Below are 19,549 nucleotides of genomic sequence, written 5' to 3' on the forward strand. Positions count from 1 at the left end.
CAAAGCCTTTATCCTTTCAACGAAGAAGCCCTTTTGATTTCTTTGTCTAAAGAAAAAAGAATGGACTCTTGCTGAACTTTTTTTTCTTTTAATCCTGTTACAGTTGAAACGGAGGGCATTGTTACAGCTGGTGTTTGCAAGCGTATCAAACGGTGCCTTCTGACACACTCAGGTTGTGTTTGTGATCACACTCAGAAACACTGGAAATATTTTCACACTTGCATGTATAATCACACATTTCATGTTTATGCTGATAAAAAAATCTTGTGTAAAAAAAGCCAAAATGTAACTCACAGGTAACTTTGCAGCTGGGCTTATTACATATGTATTTTGTAGGAGTTTCACTTTATGACCATAAAAATATGGGACAAAAACACTTAAAAGAACCAGAGAAAAGTGATTTTACTAAGCTTTGCAGCAAACACTTTATTGAACTGAATTAAAAAAAAAAAAGAAAAATCTTATTTTGCGCCTGAAATGGTTATAATAGCTGTCACTAGGCAGGTTCATTTATTTGGAATAAGAAGGGGAGAGTTTTATCAGTGTGAGTGCATACTTGGTGTGACTGGTTTTCTCAAAGCTGTAAACAAGGTGCCAAAACATTGGTTGTATCCTGTTAGTCTTACTGGTGCTCAGTAATACTGTTTTTTTGTTTTGTTGTTTTTTGGGGGGGTTTTTGAGGGCAAAATCTAGATGAACTCCAGCTGGAGCATCGGGGAGAGAAGAATCTCAATATAAAACACATTCAAGGATGCATATTTTTTGTCCCTTTTTACAGTGGGCTGATTGATTTGCTAGTTTTTAGTCACACTTCTACACAGAAAGGTGCCTCAAGGGTTGTTTGAACCTTTTCTCTGCAGTGACCACACAGACCACTTTAATTTCCTTCTCTAGTGTCGGGCCAGTAACATCATACTGAAATGTTTGTCAAAATGCAGCTATTGCTATGACTGAGTGTCTAAAGTGTTGCATGAGTGCATGAATCTTACAATGTTGACTTGCATATCTCCAGCCTCACACTGTACATCGCAGTAACATTAACGCATGGGCGTGCGAGCTTAGAGCTAAATAATGTTTTTGTATTCTTCTACACATCAGTATTGATCCCACAGATTTATAGACACACCATCCAGCAGAATTCCTAACAGAAGACTTTGTCTATAAATAAAATAAATGTATCAATTCTCATTTATTTAAATTGCCATGCTCTTAAAGCCTGCACTGTAACATTTTTGTTAGTAGATTACTCGCTCTCTCACCTTGTCTGCTCTTTCAAATTAGTATATGTATATGTTAGGGGTGCAACGATACACAAAATTCACGGTTCGGTTCGATTCGATACTTTGGTGTCACGGTTCGATATTTTTTCGATACAAAAAAAAATGTTCATGCCTTTTTAATTTGTCATTTATTAAAATTATAAATATATATTTTAACTCAAAAGTACAGTTTTTAAATTTAACCCTAACCCTAACCCTTGTGCGTGTTTTTTATTTTGACAGCGAATGCGCACCTGCGGACCACTTATGTGCAGCCCTGGTTATTTAGCTCATCATATTGCAGCCACAGAAATTCTTTTGTCCATGAAACCATAAAGCTGCACTTTCTTTTTGCCTTATAGTCTGATTTGTCATAACTTCTCCGTTTTGCGGTAAGCTTTTCTTTGGCTGTCACTTCTTCACCCTGACCTGTCTTATTTGGCTCAGCAGAACTAAAATATATATACTGCTGCTTTTACACACGCACTCACATAAGCTCAGCGATTCTCTGCGCGATCAGCCTCTCACATGTTTAAGCTTGCTGCGGGAGATTTCACTTGTCATGTTTGCATAGTAAGCTAACGATTAATAAGACAATGTCAGAGGAATTGGTGCGCAAATTATCATCACTCACAGATCAGTGCTGTCGCTCTCTATACACAGTTCGCACGATTGCAAAGTGAAAGCAAAAAAACAAGCGCAAATTCAAACGCGATTTCAATATGTCACATATTGACAGTGGCTCACCGATGCCAATGACATAATTACCCAGCTACATTTCCGAAAGAATGCAAAAGCATTGACATATATTTTTCCTTCCTACAATAGCCGGACGGGCAGGGCAGAGATAAATTTTGGTAGCCCGACTGGAAAAATCGCTAGCCCCAGGACATCGGGCTAGCGATTTTGCGAGCCCTGTATCTGATTGAGGAATCACTCATCTTTGGAAAAGAGAGTTTATTACAGAGAAATGGCTCTTTCCAAAATAAAAGCTATACTATCCGCTTCTTCTGGGCTATATTCTCAGCAGCATATTAAACATATCGTTAGCTTCATAGCATAATTGCCTAAGTCATTTGACTAAGTCAATGACTTAGGCACTTATGCTATGAAGCTAACGATATCAGGTCCCCATAAGGAGAATCCTGTGCTAACGGCTGTCTAAATGACTCGGCTAAAGTTTGTAGCATGCATGCTTGTTGTTTTTGTCTTTGCACTAGGATGATGTCGGCGTAAATGTGCAGTCATATTCGTTGTGTTCCCACTAGTGCTTTCAGGTTAACCTCGTTAAAATGACCTTAACCCCACAACACGGCAAATCTCCGTTAACGAGCTACCCCTGATAGCCCCGTGCATGGGGCTAGACGGCCAACACGTTAACGAGCTAACTGCGCTAACACACTAGTTCCCACCCATGTAATTGAGCATTGCGTGGCACATCCAACATACTGTTTTACTTTAGTCCATGATGCGCTTACCTTCAGGGTCATACGTCACATGAAAACCAAAATAATTCCAAATGCCAGATCTGAATGAGGGTGGGAGAGGTTCAATTTGCCATGTTGCAAGGAGAGCTTAACTTCTGTCTCGCTAGCTTGCCCTGCGCTCTTCCTTCTGACTATGCTGTCTGTGTGGAGCGCTCAGTGGATCTGCGCTCGACAGTGCAGCCTAGGCGGAGTAGTCGAACGCAGATTCACTGAGCACTCCACACAGACAGCATCGTCAGAAGAAAAGTTGATAAAATAAATTACAAATGTTGTATTGTTCGATACATATGCGTACCGAACCGAAAGCACTGTATCGAACGGTTCAATATCGATACGAATATCGTTGCACCCCTAGTATATGTATATGTAAGCTAATTTGCACTCTTCTTGGCAGAATGCTGGTCATCACTGGAACAAACTATCTGCGTCTTTGTTTATAAATCAGTGCGCTGTGCACTCCCATCAGCGCTTTTTTGTGATCTCATCACACCAATCTGCCTCATTTAGTGAATTTGGCCATAATAGTTGGGATTAGGTAAGTAGCATTCATGGTTAGAGTAGGAAATAATCAATGTAAGTCAATACAATGTCCTCTTATGTGACAGAAACACCACTTTGTGTGCATGTGCACGCATGCGATTGTGTGGGAGAGAGATGAGGGTCTTTAAAGTTTTGCTCGATTGGATGTGTGCGCGGGGGAGCACGGGGGGCTGGGGGGGACGAGATAAGAAGAGAAGGCTTGAGTGAAAATTGGGGAAAAAGAAAGTTTAAAAATGAGGTGTCAATTCTAGTGTTTCATCTGGGCAAGATAAAAGAACAAAGAGAAATCAGTTCAATGTTAACTTTGACGCTCGGAACCTTTGATTCACTCACAATAATTACACTGAGACAGGTAAGCGTGCATAAACACATACTTGCACAGGCCTTGAGATTTTGCTAATCTATTTAAACACTTCGGCGTACACTATTCAGTTCAATTCATAAAATTGAGATATTAACTCAGTCTTGCAGCCACATACATTATAGAACACTTTGTGCACAAATGTAGCTGTGCTCACAGTATGAGGTCAGGAACCAAAGAGCTGCATTTACTTCTCTGCACATTAGCATAATGAACATCCGTTAAGAGATTTTGTTGAACACTAGACAGCCCTGCTAAAATATGATTACAATGTTGTGCAACAACAGATGTCAGATTATAAAACATGATAAAATAAAAAAAAATATGACCGAGGAAAAACACAATTTTTTTTTTCCCCCTAACTACTTGTGGTGTCGTTGCTAAAATATTCATGACATTTAAAACATTGTCAGGTACTTAACAACAGTGGCTGTGCAAGGAGGGCTAAAAATGTATTTAAAATGTGAGAGAAATTAGCAGGCAGTTTTGACATCCTGTTTTATACTGGCTTAACAACACAAGAATGATTAAATGCCACAAACGCATCTAGGTTGTCCATCCATGTATAAAAAAATTGCTTGGTCTTTCAGACCATCCAAAGAAAAATTAACATTAGACATGAATTCTGCCAGGCATCAGTTCATGCCCTAAGGATGAAGCCCACTTGGGTCATGCAGCAAGACAGTGATCCTAAACACACCAGCAAGTCCACCTCTGAACAACTCAAAAACTCTCCAGTCTGACCAAATTAAAGCAATTCCTGCACAGAGAAGGAGTAAAAGACTATCAGCTATCACAAAGACTTAATTGCAGTTGTTGTTGCCATTACTTTTTCACGCATGACTAGGAAGGTTTGAACAGCATTTTGCATTTACTCGACGTTTCCTCATCTGATATTAAAGTTTGCTTTTTGACTGAAAACTTTTAATTAATACCAATATGGAAAAACTAAGAATCGGGAAAGGAACAAATACGTTTTCTCAGAACTATATCCATATATTTGAATTGTTCTACCACTCTTCTTCCAGTAACTTAAGCTCCACATTCAGTTAACCTGGGCGACCTTCTATTTGTAACTTGTTAGTTCTGGAGTTCTGTGCATGATGAGTAAAAACAAGAAAACCTTATTGTTAATAGTACGTGTTTTCTGGCATTGCACCGTTTGCCTTAAAGCTGAGGAGATGTTAGCATTTTTATTAAGCATCTATATTTGTTATCCTCTGATATACTCTGTATACATCTCCCTGTCCATAGATGCAGAGTGCTCGCTTACTCAGTGCAAAGTTTAATGGAACACAATCACCAAAAACCTCTGCAGGTCTAGCTGTCACTGTACTGTTGCCTTAAATGTTTTATTTCATTATGAATTTCCTCTACTTGTATTTTATATAAATATAACTTAATGTAAAAGAAAAGGTCACTATAAACAGCATTCAGCATTCCACTGCTTTTTTTCTGTCTATATTTAATTTGTCCATTTCTCTTGTTTTACCGGCTGCACTGAAATTGTAGCAAGCTAGCGTGAGAGAGCCTGTTTGTACGGGTTGTGAGCTTTAGTGTTACAATGCACTGAAAGCCACCGTGGACTTTGACGACGCCTGAAGACTGACGCGTGTTAGACTGATGTGTGCTCTGTTGGCTTCAGACAAAGAGACCACATGTGGTGGCTATTCTACCACTGCCACTGCATCATTAGCCACAGCTGGTGTAAGACTGTGTGCAAATGTGTGAATTGCAAAGGGTGGCTGATTGGATCAAACCAACCTCAAGGGAGAATGTGTATTTGTTATTTTAACTCTCGCCCCCACGTCACCTGTCTCTCTTGGTTTACCCACACGCATTCACATGCTTCTGCTCCTATTCTGTTTCTTTTCTATAAAGTGTGTGCATGTTAGATTAACATGAATGCAAGAGGAAAAAAGAAAAATTAAATTAAAAAAAAACATTCCATTGGATCATCTGGGAAATTTCAGCGTAGCAGTAAATTATAAGTATTACATGAGCATCCAAAGCACCACGAGAGACTATTTTTGTAATACAGTGAACAAGAGACTAGTTTTACCAAAAACAGTGTTACATTTGTTTGCTTAATGCCATATTTTATTCATTTTAAGCGTCCACGCTGTCTAATGGCATGTGTTGGTGATGGCTAATTTGTTGATCCAGGTTTTCAAACTCATTTCCACACACAACCCAGTATGATCTCAAGTGGGCCAGACCAGCAAAATCACTGCATAATATCCTACAAAAAGAAATGCTTCCCTTTCTTTTACTGTGCAGAAAACATTGATGAACAGCTTGACATGTCTTGAGAAAATAAATGTCTTTCAGACAATTTATTTTTCCCCACGTTTAATAAATCTGTCATTATAAAGAAACGCTGCTGTCTTAACTTAAAAAAACACATTAGTGGGACTTTTGGCACCGCTGTCTTACTTCAGTGTGGTATGGCAGGGCACGGGCAATTTCTTTGTCAGGAAAAAACTGACACTGATTCAAAACTGTGGCTCAGATGAAATTACCACTGTCACAGCACGCTCCATTCATAATGGCATTACAACAGAATTTTTCCTAGTGCAGGATACAAAGAAAATATAAATATATAAAAGAATTCGTGTTTGGACCATTTACTGGAATAGTTCTGCATATTATACACATGTATGTATATGTATATACATGTTCTACAGTAGATCATAACTATTTTACTTAACTATTTCATGATTTGGTTTGTATTGCATTACATTAAGTCTATTGAATAATTTGCATCTCTTGTGGCAATGCTTCAAAATAAGTCATAGTCAAATCATTGCTTCCTGTGACCACAGCACTTCTTATATCATAAATAAAAAGAGATCCAAATAGTCTGTTTTATGCTGCAAATGTAATTTCTATTGGTTTTTTCCTTTGCGCAGAAAAGAACACATTGTTTTATACCTTTACAGTATGAGGATAAGCTTATCGTCTGACTGTAAATAAATGTTTTTGTTCCTTTGGCTTAGTCTTTTTCTCTGTATAACCTTTATGTTGTAATGGAAGCTGAAAGGTCACACAGCATCTCACTTAAGATTGAGAATTCACAGCTACATTGCACCCCATGACCAAAGAGTACTACTGAATCTGATTCAGAACTGGGTGGAAAAACTGAGAATAACAGTGGAGAGTGAGTAAACGGCAAACTGAAGAATAACAATGAATTTCCTCTTTTCTGCATCTGAGATATCCATTTCCTAATGAGAAGGGAGGAGGAAATTAAACAACATGAATTAAACAACACAGCTTGGACATTTATGTGCCTGCCATAAAGCTTGGACAGGCTGAATTTATGAGGGTTTGGTCCAGTAAATACAGCACTCGGGAAATCTGATTAGGCTCATAAATAGAATAGTTTCCCGCTGTCCTACCCTTCACCCAAAGTACCTTTCGAAAGCATATGTTTGGGCATTTTCCTTTCCTTTACAGCCACCCAAGGGTTCCTTGTTGTTAGGGGCCCACTGTAAGTGAGGGTCATTCAGATTTCAAGTGTTTAATTCCTGTGACTTGGTGCGTGAGCAGCTTCCTGGTATTTCATTATGCACAATCAGTCTTATTATTGTTTCCTGCCTCATAAAACACATTAATTTGCTTGTAAATTTGTAATCTGTAATCTCAAGGATTTATTCATGAGAGCGGTTTGGGTTACTTACAGTACAAGATGAAGCATGAGAGATCATAAGACAGATTAGGGAGCCGCTAACGGGCATCCTGTCCTTCAGCTGCTTATTTATTTATTTATTTCCTTTGACTATTGAATATGGCATGTTCTCAAAGCTTTTCCTCATTGAACCATCAAAAAAGATGACAGCAGCACGCTTTCTAAGTCCTACATCACTCCTAAAAGTTTCTAAAAACAAGATTAAACCCAAGAAAGCTTTAATATTTGTATTCTTATTTTATCCTCTGGATCAGTTATGAAAAGAAGATTTGAACCTAATATTATAATTTCCTCTACAGGGAGTATGTGTTGCAAAAAAGGCGTCGCTATAACTTACTAGATATCTTGTCAAATTTAAATTGTTTCACTTCATGGCAGTAATAAACTAGTCCTCTGTAAAACGTCTCTTTGCCTATCATTGGTGTAGAAAAGACATTGTCCTCACCTCCATTTACCCTCTGAATGTCCCCTAGGTGGAGTGGTTAAAGAATGAAGAGGTAATCGACCCGGCGGAGGACAGAAACTTCTATATCACTATTGACCACAACCTGATCATCAAGCAGGCGCGTCTCTCTGACACAGCCAACTACACGTGTGTGGCCAAGAATATAGTGGCCAAAAGACGAAGCACTACAGCCACCGTTATTGTTTATGGTAAGTTTGTCGGTATGTCTTTCTGTGTGTGTAGGTGTGTGTGTGTGTGTGTGTGTGTGTGGCTACAAAAGCTGTAACAATAGGATTTGGCTTATACATATTTTTAATGTGTGCTCTAAACTTTTTCATTTCTGATGTTAGAAATATAATGATATGACACCTTTTTTAATGCTTTCTTCAGTTATATCGAGTCTCTGATCAGCGAAGCCAGCCCCCATCTGCCATGTGAAATTAGCTCTACTGCCGTGCCAACACTTCCTCTTCGCGATTGTCTTGATATTCTCACCTCACCCTTGACCTCACCCAATTAAAGCCCTCCAATCCTGCCTTTAGTTCTAAATTAGAACATGTGGGCTTTCCACATGTTCCCACTTTCTGCCAAGATTCCCAGCTCTGCATAGATAAAGCAGCATATGGCATAATAATAGCTGTGAAAATCAACAACAAAAAACATCTTTAAATAGCTCGCTAAACTTCTGGTTCTCTTCTAGTGTTGCTTTGTCTAGAAGCTGAGAGGAAAGAGTTTGTTTGGTGGAGGCCCATGCCTCATACAACTTAATTTTTCTCCCCCTCTCCCCCCCACACACACTCTCTCTCTCTCTCTCTCTCTCTCTCTCTCTCGCTCTCTCACACACACACACACACACACACACACACACATACACACACACACACACGCAGTGTCTCTCTCAAAATATAACACTGACTCCATTCACCAGCAGGACTGTTTCAATCAAAATAACTGAGCGTGTGTGCCTGTTCGATACAGACAGCAAGAGATGGAGTGGTTTGACACTGATGTATCCTTACAAAAATAGATTGTTCAATCTGTGGTTCAATCTTCTCGGCTCCACTAGGGCCTGGCTGACACTGTTGACAAGGTGAAACAGTAGTGGAAAAAACACAGGAGGGGGGAAAAAATGAAGCAACTATAGAAAGAAGGGCGAGAGGTAAGGTGAGGTAGGGGAGAACAGCGGAAGACAACAACTGAGTGAGGAAGAAAAAAGCCTAAAAGCTGAAGGAAATGCATGACAAAAGTGTCTGTGTGTGAATTTACTGATTACTTTCTGATGATACATTTCTAATTAGGTCTTAGGCAAGGAGTGGGCACTGTCCACTGGGCTGTCGAGATGCAGCAGTGGAATTTCTACCCACTCCACCCCTCCAGATGCCAACTCTCTCTCATTCTAACTTTATAGCTGATTTCTCTCCTGCTGCCTGTCTAGTCTGCTCTTATCTTTGTCTGCACTGTCCTGCCACATTTTCTCTTGAAACACAGAAACAATAATGCTAAACAACAAAGAAACAGCTAGGTCTAATTACAGGAGGATGCAGATGCATTTTACAGCAGCACAAATGAAAGACATGAGGCAAAAAGAAAGAGACAAAGGAGGTGAAGAGTTTCAAAGAAACCATGGAAAACAAACCGCAGGATTCATCCAGCAGCAGTTCACCTCTCTCTCTCTCTCTCCCCTACACCGGGTTAAGCAATTTCCGAGCCCCATGATAACTGGTCATTTAACATGTGTTTAGCCAGCTATACAGCTTAATGTGTTTGCATATTTGTGTCAGTCTGTGCCCTTCAGTGGGAATATTTCTGAATGTAAGCACAGCAGTGGAAAATCATGCTGCAGTAGCTGCAGGCTACTTGAAGGGATGCAGATTGTCTGTGTAGTTTTGATGTTCAGGAAAATCCAGCTCTTTTGCTTAAATTTCAACTCAGCTTCCAGACACATGCAGTCTTCTCTAAGATAATTATTTCAGTTCAATAAAACGGCATTTTAAAATCACGGATTGCATCATCATCATTTTTTTTTAATTATCTCAGACAATCTACAACATATTCACTGATTCAAGTAGTCATAAAGATTGAGTTCAACTTATTTTATTGACTGTATCTGCATACAGTATTAAGCTATAGAAAGCTATAGAAATCTTCAGTCACTAAGGAAAATGTGCATTCCCCAGCTGGTTGGAGAGTGTATTTTCTCGAGGTTGCTGCACCACCTTAGCAACCAGTGGTTGCCAGCTAATCTCTAGGCCTGTGTGACTAGGCCCTTAGATTCCTGTCGTTCCAAATCATGGTCAATATAATAGCGCCAAGCTCTGGGACACATGGATGAGTGGACCACAGATACCCAGAAACCCTTGCTAATATGGTATCTTCAAGAGGGTGGGCGTTACATAGTTAAGAAGTGGATAAAACACTGTATTCATTAAGGGACTGATCTCTGTTTCCGCAGTGAATGGGGGCTGGTCGACATGGACAGAGTGGTCTCCGTGTAACAGCCGTTGTGGAAGAGGTTTCCAGAAAAGAACCAGGAGCTGCACTAACCCTGCCCCTCTCAATGGAGGACTGCCTTGTGACGGACAGGCTATACACAAACTGCCCTGCACCACACTGTGCACTGGTATTCTGTTCTATTCAAGACTGTTTCATTTAGAATACTTCTTTCCATAATACATCCTGGCATATTGTATCTGTATACATTTGGGCAATTTTTTGTCCTGTGCTCAGCTTCTGCATTCAATTTCTGTCTTTTTATGTGTGTACTCTCCCATGCCACATTTTACAGTGTTTAGGAAATAATTGAATCCGTTATCTTCAGTCTCCTCCTTCTAAACCCTCTTTTTTTCCGTCTCTCATTCCCGTGGTCCCCATCCGTTCCCTCTAGTGGATGGTGTCTGGACAGATTGGAGCAAGTGGTCAGCCTGTGGAACAGAGTGTACACAGTGGAGGAGGAGGGAGTGCAACAATCCAGCTCCCAAGAATGGTGGAAAGGACTGCGAGGGTCTCGTCCTCCAGTCTCAAAACTGCACTGATGGACTCTGTATGCAAAGTAAGTGGATAAATAAGGTTCAGAAGCACTGACATATCTCTTCTAAATGCATTGTGTATCATATATTAAATATAGCTATGAACAATCAATAGGCCAAAATAAACAAATGTCTAGCAGTGTCTGGTTCAAATAACAATTGAATGTGCAGGAATCGACCCTAATTAGGCAGACCAATGAATGTTGACACATGGTCAGATTTTTAGCCTAAGGCAGAAGTCTTGGTGAGTGAAGTGTAACGTGACCATTACTGGGTTCATTTTGAAAATCATATCCATCCATTAAAAAAAAAAAAATCATAGTTCCATATTTTATAGGTAAAATTAAGAATAGAAATACAATTGCAATATTCAACATAACTGCCTCTTTATTGTAGAAACTATAAACTGCAATTTATCAGGTATACTAGCAAATTATATGTGCAAAGCTAAGTTAATGAAATTGATTCTCGAAGAACACTGAGAGATCTATGCTTGTTGTCACATATCACATCTTGCAATGAGCAATGAGTATGCCGATTCTAGCCAATGTCTTACAGTGTCTGTTTTTGAGACGAATTGATTTTACGGAGAGCTGACCTTTAATAAGCCAGGCCATTTGTTGTTGACAATGTGTTCAAAAACCTTTGCCCATGAACAGAAGCCAGAGTGAGTGAAGCTTAGGAAGACAATTAATGGCTTCATTTAAACCAGTCAAAATACCTGCTCTGTATACTGTTTTTAAGGCACATAGTAACACCAATATTTGGAGATTAAAAAACATGACATAATGGGCAAATTATTATTATTATTTTATTTTTTTTTTTTATCTGCAGTCTCCTCAAAAAATTGATTCCTGATTTGGTTTAAACATATGTGGAAAAACTGTTTCTTACCTGTGCAGTTGGGCAGCTTCTCTTCATCAGTATTCTTTTTCCTTTTTCTTCATTACTTTCATCGCTTCCTTCATTTCACCATTCATCCTCCTATTCCTTACATTTATGTCAACATTTTAAGCCTTTTCCTCTCTGCCCCTCTAGTTTTATACCTTTGTCTGCTAGCTAGTGATTTGCTCCTTCTCAGCCCTCCACTTTCTGCCTTTGTGTGGAGATTTATGAGAGGGTTTTGAATGACTTTATTAACCTTCCACTTACCACTTTCATGTCCATTACCTCAGTCAAAAACACTTGCTTCACAAGGAAAGTAATGATAAATAATGATGTGGAACAATCATTGAAATCCCCCCCTCCCCCCCCAACACTTCTGACATCATAAATCACAAATCTTAAAATTACATGAAAAACGTGGGCTGAGTCATAATCTTACAAGCAGCAGCAGCTTTTTTCCAAGATGGAGGCAATTTTGTTTGTTGATTTGTTAGAATGGCGTTTTTTACTCCATGTGCTCAGAGTAACTGGCAGACATGCATGTAACATACTACAGAGTGAGAGAGGGGCATGGCAGTGTATAAATGTTCTGGAAAGGCAGACATACAGACTCATTTTCACATTTCAGTTCTCAGTTTTCTCAGCTGTGAAAATTATTTGTGGCTTATCGATAAAAATAGGGAGAATTATTCTGCTCGTCTTGAGTTGATTCACAAAAACGAAGTACTCTAAGAAACTTTAGAATTAACCTGATGATAAATACTGTAGATTGACAATGATATTGGACCAAACCAGCAGGTCATGGGGCCACTCAGCGACATGTGCATTTGAACACCAGAACTTTTCCTTCAAGTTTTTTTCTTAATTGTTTTCTTTTTAAGGAGAAAAGAGCCTCACCTGTTCAAAGCATGGTCTCAGCCCAGCGTACCATAGGTGTCCCAGGATACATCTAACTGTGATCGAGACAAGAGTTGCAAAAAAGGTTTAATTAAACTGTAGATTATAATCTGACTGTATGGGTTATGAACATACAAAATATCTGTTTGTAGCTTACTGCTGGGTAATTGGCTTAGGCTACTGTTACAGCTGGCTACGGTTCAGGAAATAGACTACCAATCAGAAAGTCAATGGTTCGATCCCTGGCTTCTTCAGTCCACATTTCAAAGCGTCCTTGGTTGGAGTACTGAACCCAAAATGAGCCCTAATGTCTCCGTCAGAGTGTGACTGTGTGCATGATAGTTAGAAAAGCACTTTAAAGCAGCATGGAATAAAGCACAGAGTGAATGTGACTTGTAGTAAAAACTGCCTTGAGTGCTCAGTTAGTGGAGAAATGTGCTATATTCAGCAAGTAGCAGTCCATTTACAGTCTGAGATAACACATATCTGGATTGCTAAACAGCAGTTCAGATGTGCCGTATTTACAGAAATTATACCTCAACTTTTATTCTTTTTTTCCCTGAATCACTTGGTTATGTTATGCATGTTCATGTTAACATAATGTCATCATCTTGCTGAATTTTATCATCAAAGTGTTTTTTAAACAAGTGAGCTTTTTATTGCAGGTTTTGATCATTTTAAATGTACTTAAATTTACTCTCACTGAAGCATTTCTGATTCTTTTCAGGGAAAATATATGTACTTTATCACTGAACACAAAAGCCTCCAGCTGGAGTTGTTACTTGCGCGAGCATCTTCTTTCAACAGCAAGAATGGAGGGAATAGTAGTGATGATTCAATAGATGGGCTATGCCATGAGCAATGGAATAATATGATATAATTCCCTAAAAAAAGCTTTGCAGTAGGCATAGTATTGACAAATCTTACTCTAGCTGCACCATGGTGCATCGTATACCCAACTCCAATCCATTTAAGAGATTCCCTGCAGCCTATAAGGTATGGCCCCAGAATATGGGATAAAACCAAGGGAAGTATAAGCTTAGGTTCATTTCCTGTAATTGATTTCCTGTCTTTAAAACGGCTGCTCAAAGATGGGTTTATGCCAGCACTAATGTTTCTACTGTTTTCTATGCATGAACGTGTATTAGAAGGAGATTCTGTATGCAAAGCATTTTTCAGATACTATATTTGTGGTATATTTGAAAGGCGTGGAGTGATTCCTGCTGGTTTATGAACGACAGCTCTTTTAAAATGTGGCCTTTAAGCAGCAGTTCATTAGTATGGCAGGGCAGTTCTTATTTGCTGCCTTTAAAGACTTTAAATTGTAACTCGGAGGTTTTCAGGTCTGATAATTTATTCTCAGTGATTGTGCTGGGGGTGCAGTATTTTAGATAGTGGTCTGTAATTGACTTGGTGCTCAACCATACTTTACTCTACACTCCCTCTTTTTCTCTTTCTCGGTCGCGTCTACCATCTCTTGCTTTCTTTTTTTTTATAAAGTTATTCAACCCTGAGAGGCATAAATCCATTTGACCTTACTTCTTTGCAGCATGGAGTGACTTCTCTTTGTTTTTGTTTGTTTCATTTTCTTTATCTCTAAGTTAGACGCATGCATGCCTGAGTGTTTGAGTCTTTCAGGGGTTTTGGAGCCGTTTGTGTTGTTTTATATGTTCTGGCCGTTTGACATTTCTCTGACACATTGATCAGGATTCTTGGAACGGATTCACTCAGACCTCCACTGTGCCATCCTTGAGTGCATAATATTTTACTCGCTGCCTGCTCTGTGAGCACACACACGTGTATGAATGCAGATGCTACTGTACTTAAAAGTACCCGGAGGCTCTGGCAGTTATGTAATCTAGTGTTTGGATAAAACACTCAGGTGTGGGTTGTATCACACAAAATGATGAGCAGTGTCAGCAAGTACAACACAGCATCAAACAACCCATCTCCCCGTTGAGAGCCCTGTTCTTCCCCTTTGTGTTCCTTCTTATTGTGGCTACATTGTCTTATTGTTTCTAACCCAGCATGCTAGCTGTTTGCCGCTCCTTGTCTAAAAGCTTTGCCCTCATCCACTGTGCTGTTTTTTCTCTCCATCGTGCTCGTGTTGGGTCTTTCTGAATCATTTTAAGCTTCATTTTACACCCACCATATTTTCATTGTTATTATTTGTTTGAACAATTGCTTTATAATTGAAGTTTGATACATTTTTATCACAGTGTGCTGCTGCTACTATAATCACTGATTCAGATGTTAATTTTGTGACATTTTGTTGCAGTCAACCAAATGCAGCCAGTTGCTTGTTGTCTTACGCCCATGCAAATTCAAGTATGAAACCTAAATTCCTGGGCTATGTAGCCCAGCCCACCTGTACAGCTAAAGCAAAACACCACATTAAGCCTGTCATTTGTCTTGCTGTTTGTTTATATGTGCTTGTCACCCCACTTAACCTCGCCAATGTTTCTCGCTTTTTAGTGCTGAATCAGTGTTCCACGATCAGCTGGTCTGGCAAGAACCTTTTAAGCACACCATGTAGCTATGTTGGCTTTATCAATTATACACCAGCGCTTCAATTATACATCAGTACATGAGTGGTTTATCTGTGTCATAGACCTTCTGTCTGCCACAACTAAGTGAACCACTCAGAATGACACAGCAGTAACTGAATGCATCCAGGCTTCTTCATGATAAGATAAGAAAGATAAGATTAATTTTTTTAATCCCAAAAGTTTCAAAATTGTTGTGTTGCAGGAGACAGACACAGGGAAACAGTGTAACTTCTTATGAAATAAAAATGAAGACCTTATCGAGAAAAAATGCCACAGAAAGTTTTAAAAAAATGTACAGAAGGAGCTTAAAAAAGTAGAAAATACAAAAAAGTTAAGAGCAAATTAAATTAAAACCTAATGTAATATGTAAAACATCTGTTCTTGTCGCAACAGAGCTGAAACAGATGTCAGACTAAAAGTGCTGCTGCCATTCAGCAAGCAATGCTGGTCACCCTGTTATAATCCATAGCATTCACCATAAGCACAAATATCTACGAATTCAAAGTAAATTCAAAGAGGAACATCAACAGAGGGGAACAAAATTCTCTTGATTGACGATAGCTAGCAGTTCCGTCTTTAGGCCACTTACATGTACCATAGCTCAGAGTACACCGATTTTCACAGCCGGTGCAGTCTTTCCACATTTCGTCTTACTGCTCAGATTTGTGTGAAGATCCTGATGCACAATGAAAGTCTCAATGTGGTCTGTATGTTTTCATTCAACCTCGATTTTAAAGAAAGAGCAAAAAAAAAGTCTAGCTCAAGGTCTGTGTCCTGTGATGTTGGTCTTATTTTGTTTTGTTTTTCTTTTCCCTTCATCCATCATTCCACCATCCCTTTTCTTTTTCCCATCCCAAGGTTCATTGTTTCAGAAGTCCACTGAGTCCAAAGAAAAGAATGAATTGGGAATTCCATGTAAGTCAATGTTTTCTGTTTTACCACCATCCATTTTTCTTTTGTCTTACTCATCTCAGTGTTTCTTTGATTGAGCATTGACCTTTGGCTCATGCTTTCTCTTTTATTGTTTCATGTCATTTTATATTACCGGATAAGAGCTCTGCTGATGTCTTACATCTGTTGCCTTGATGTACAATCAACTTGCTGTGCTTATCAAGGAAGTCTGAAAGCACAGTAAAGTCTACAGACAGCAGCATTAGCAGTTCTGAAATGTAACCCTGCTCTTAGACAAAGGAAATAGTGGTGGTATCTTTGTTTTGTTGCATACTGATCCCTATACAGATTTTACTTTACAGGTTTTAACTTACAGTTGTGTCCTCTACATTTCTTTCTGGGTGTGCATGTCAGTGTGTTTCCATCCTTTAAATTACAAGCAAATGCTGCAAAACTGTACTGATGTATAATTAAAATCTATCCTCGAAGGATGAGCAGTTCTAGCTATGGGCAGAGTTTTGATGCCATTGCAGTACATTTGAACTGAACCAGAAACAGTGGACAGATTCTACATACAACATCATACAAAAAAGTTAACCCACAGACTTAAGGTTATGGAATTATTACGATTGCAGGAGGTACCTCTTGCAAAGTCTACCCCATAACAGTGACAGTTTCCGTTCATTAACTCGATTCTTTCCTTTGTTTTGTCTTATAGCAGTGAATCGATTCAGCATCAGTTTACTTGACTCACAATTTGTGAGTTTGTTGCAGCGGTTGCCGTTTGGAGAGTAGCCAGCCAGCTTTGAATCATTGCCAAAGTAGGCAATTTGCCTTCGTTCTGAACACTTACTTTGTGTTTACAAGCTTATTGGCTCTCATAGAGCTCAGTGCGCTTCAGCTATGGACCCCGAACTAGTTCAGATTTTCAATCAGTTCTACTGAATTGACCCCTTCTCTTTAGTGATAATTTACAGGAGGGCACAAGATTACCTGGCAAGGGTATTACTATTTCAAGAGGTATGGGTGCTTCTTAATGAGTAATGAAAAGAATGAATAATGAATGAAAGGATTTAATAAATATATTAATCAGTTTTACTTGCTATCCTACTTCTTTATTCCACACTGCTTTTGATTTTCCGCCACCCTTTTCTTTCCATCTCACTTACTATTACTTATAGAACAACAGAATTTACTACACGATAATGAAGGAGACAGAAATTGAGAGGTGCAAGAGGCAAAAGGACCTCTGCCACTTGTTATTACTCTGCTTTTTACTTCTCATTGCAGGGGCTCTCGTTTTATCTTCAAAGCAATCTATGTGTTTCTCTTATGTGTTCTAATGACTCTCGTTCAGGCTCTGCTGCAGCAGTTTTATCCTACGGTGCTTTGTTAGATGACTAGTCCTAGATGGATCAAGACATGGAGAGAGCTAAAAATGAGACAAAAACAGTCATACCTCATTTAACAGATTGCTACAGTGTTTCATTCAAAAATGCAGGCAGGAACGTAAGCTGTGGGAAGCTTTGAGAGCCACTAATCACCAAACTGATCCTGCTTTCCCCGAGTATCCCCATATGGAAAAGAAATAGTAAAAACTTATATGTGATTACTCATGAAAGTGGCCACTTTCATGAGTAAATCATATAAGGATTACATGATTTACTCATGAAAGTAGCCACTTTCTCATTACTTTCATACATTGTTTTAGTAAGTATCCAAAACATACAAGTTTCATTATATAAATTTTCATGGGCTCTTATATCTGTTTTCACTGTTATATGCTTTTCATACAAGTTTCACACAAGACAGATACAAACTTTATAAGATTTATATATATCTTTTCCATATGGGTCATTCCAGTTGCGGCTTGATCATTTAATTTAATTTTTGACAGTTTTTTTTAATCCAGTTTATATTTCATAAGTATAGTTGTGCTGATACTGATGTGTCCTATTGCCCACAGTATATGAGTAATTTCTTTTTTGTTTTCTTTTTTATTCTTTTTTTGGGTTATTATCATTTTAGTTTCCCCTTCATAGTTATTTTAACTTGCCATAGCATCCAAGCCAAATAAGAGACTAAATAATTATGAACAGGTGCTGACATTTCTCTTTTCAAAACATCCTTCTCAGCCATTTTTCTCTGATTAGAAATCCAGTCCCAATAAAGCTGCTTTTCTCTGCTCTCTTATTAACAGGGTGTCACCACAACAGGTAGCTCTACTCTGTTTAATTTGGCTGATTTTTACGCTGGTCGCCCTTCCTGATGCAACTCCAAAAGAATCTCAGACTCCTCCTTGGTGAAACCTGGGCTTTTTTCCTTGTTAGGTGAATACATAAACCACTATACCAAGAAGCCATGGTTTAATAACTTACAGAGTAGATTTACCTTAACAACATCCGTCAGTCACACCTATGATAGGTTTCACAAATGGTAAATGGTAAATGGCCTGTATTTATATAGCGCTTTTACTAGTCCCTAAGGACCCCAAAGCGCTTTACATATCCAGTCATCCACCCATTCACACACTGGTGATGGCAAGCTACATTGTAGCCACAGCCACCCTGGGGCGCACTGACAGAGGCGAGGCTGCCGGACACTGGCGCCACCGGGCCCTCTGACCACCACCAGTAGGCAACGGGTGAAGTGTCTTGCCCAAGGACACAACGACCGAGACTGTCCGAGCCGGGGCTCGAACCGGCAACCTTCCGATTGAAATCCCTTGAAATCCCTTGTCATTCCTTATGGTTACATTGCATTCACTGTTGACAGCTTCACAAGGGAGGACAGCTGATGGCTGATCAGCTCTTATCTCAGGGTGGTTCATAAATAGAGGCTGAAAAGCTCAAAAAGCAAATGTCAGCAAAATTATTATAATTTGAACGGCTTCATTATGCATTTGTATTGTACCTTGTTTGTTTTGTGAAAATGTGATTTAGCCATCGTGTGAAAAGAGAGATTGGTAGTATTTTATTATTCATAACTGTGGCCAGGATACACTGAGAGAGGTCATAATGTCCCATTCAGTTACACTTCATTAAATATCAGCAATTACACTGTGTTACAGGGTTAAAGAATGCATGAGCTCTAATGACTTTCCTTGCAAACTTTGTTGTAGTCATAGAATTACACCTTCTGGCTTTATTGCCTTTCAAGTGATTCCATATTTTATTTCTTGACACTTTTAACCATTAAGTTTTTTTCCCCAACCATTCTTGAAGCACAGACACATTTAGAAATGACTGCTCACTCTCTCTCACCCCCCCTTTCAATTACCCCTGACAGTTACTTAGAACAGATGCATCTGCCAGGAGTTGGTGTTGGTGTCCGCATGTTTGTGCCAAGCAAGATCAAAAAGGCAGTTGAATGAGTTTCAAGTAGTGATTGTCCACAGTTCTGCTTTGGATGCAGATCACAGAAAAGATAGAGATGACTTAATCTGAGTTATCCTTGTTTCCCCCTTCTTTAAATCCTCGCTGTGGCAGATTGGACAGACTCCGAGAATGACAAAAAGC

General features: G+C 39.1%; 1 protein-coding gene across 2 annotated transcripts in view; it reads left to right on the forward strand.

Moving 5' to 3' along the window:
- unc5ca (unc-5 netrin receptor Ca) overlaps window positions 1-19,549 on the forward strand; it is a 189,972-nt gene that overhangs the window by 143,488 nt on the left and 26,935 nt on the right. Inside the window, exons 5-8 of one of the 2 annotated variants that reach the window (XM_085475563.1) lie at window positions 7,812-7,992; window positions 10,236-10,403; window positions 10,668-10,832; window positions 15,999-16,055. In XM_085475563.1, the coding sequence (XP_085331689.1) occupies window positions 7,812-7,992; window positions 10,236-10,403; window positions 10,668-10,832; window positions 15,999-16,055 (571 nt within the window). The remainder of the gene's footprint in view (window positions 1-7,811; window positions 7,993-10,235; window positions 10,404-10,667; window positions 10,833-15,998; window positions 16,056-19,549) is intronic. The other variant, XM_085475564.1, reaches the window with a different exon arrangement.

Source organism: Copadichromis virginalis, linkage group LG12 (assembly GCF_057382275.1).
Source record: "Copadichromis virginalis isolate Kocher_CV1m ecotype Utaka linkage group LG12, C_Virginalis_male_GT1.1, whole genome shotgun sequence".
Lineage (NCBI taxonomy): Eukaryota > Metazoa > Chordata > Actinopteri > Cichliformes > Cichlidae > Copadichromis > Copadichromis virginalis.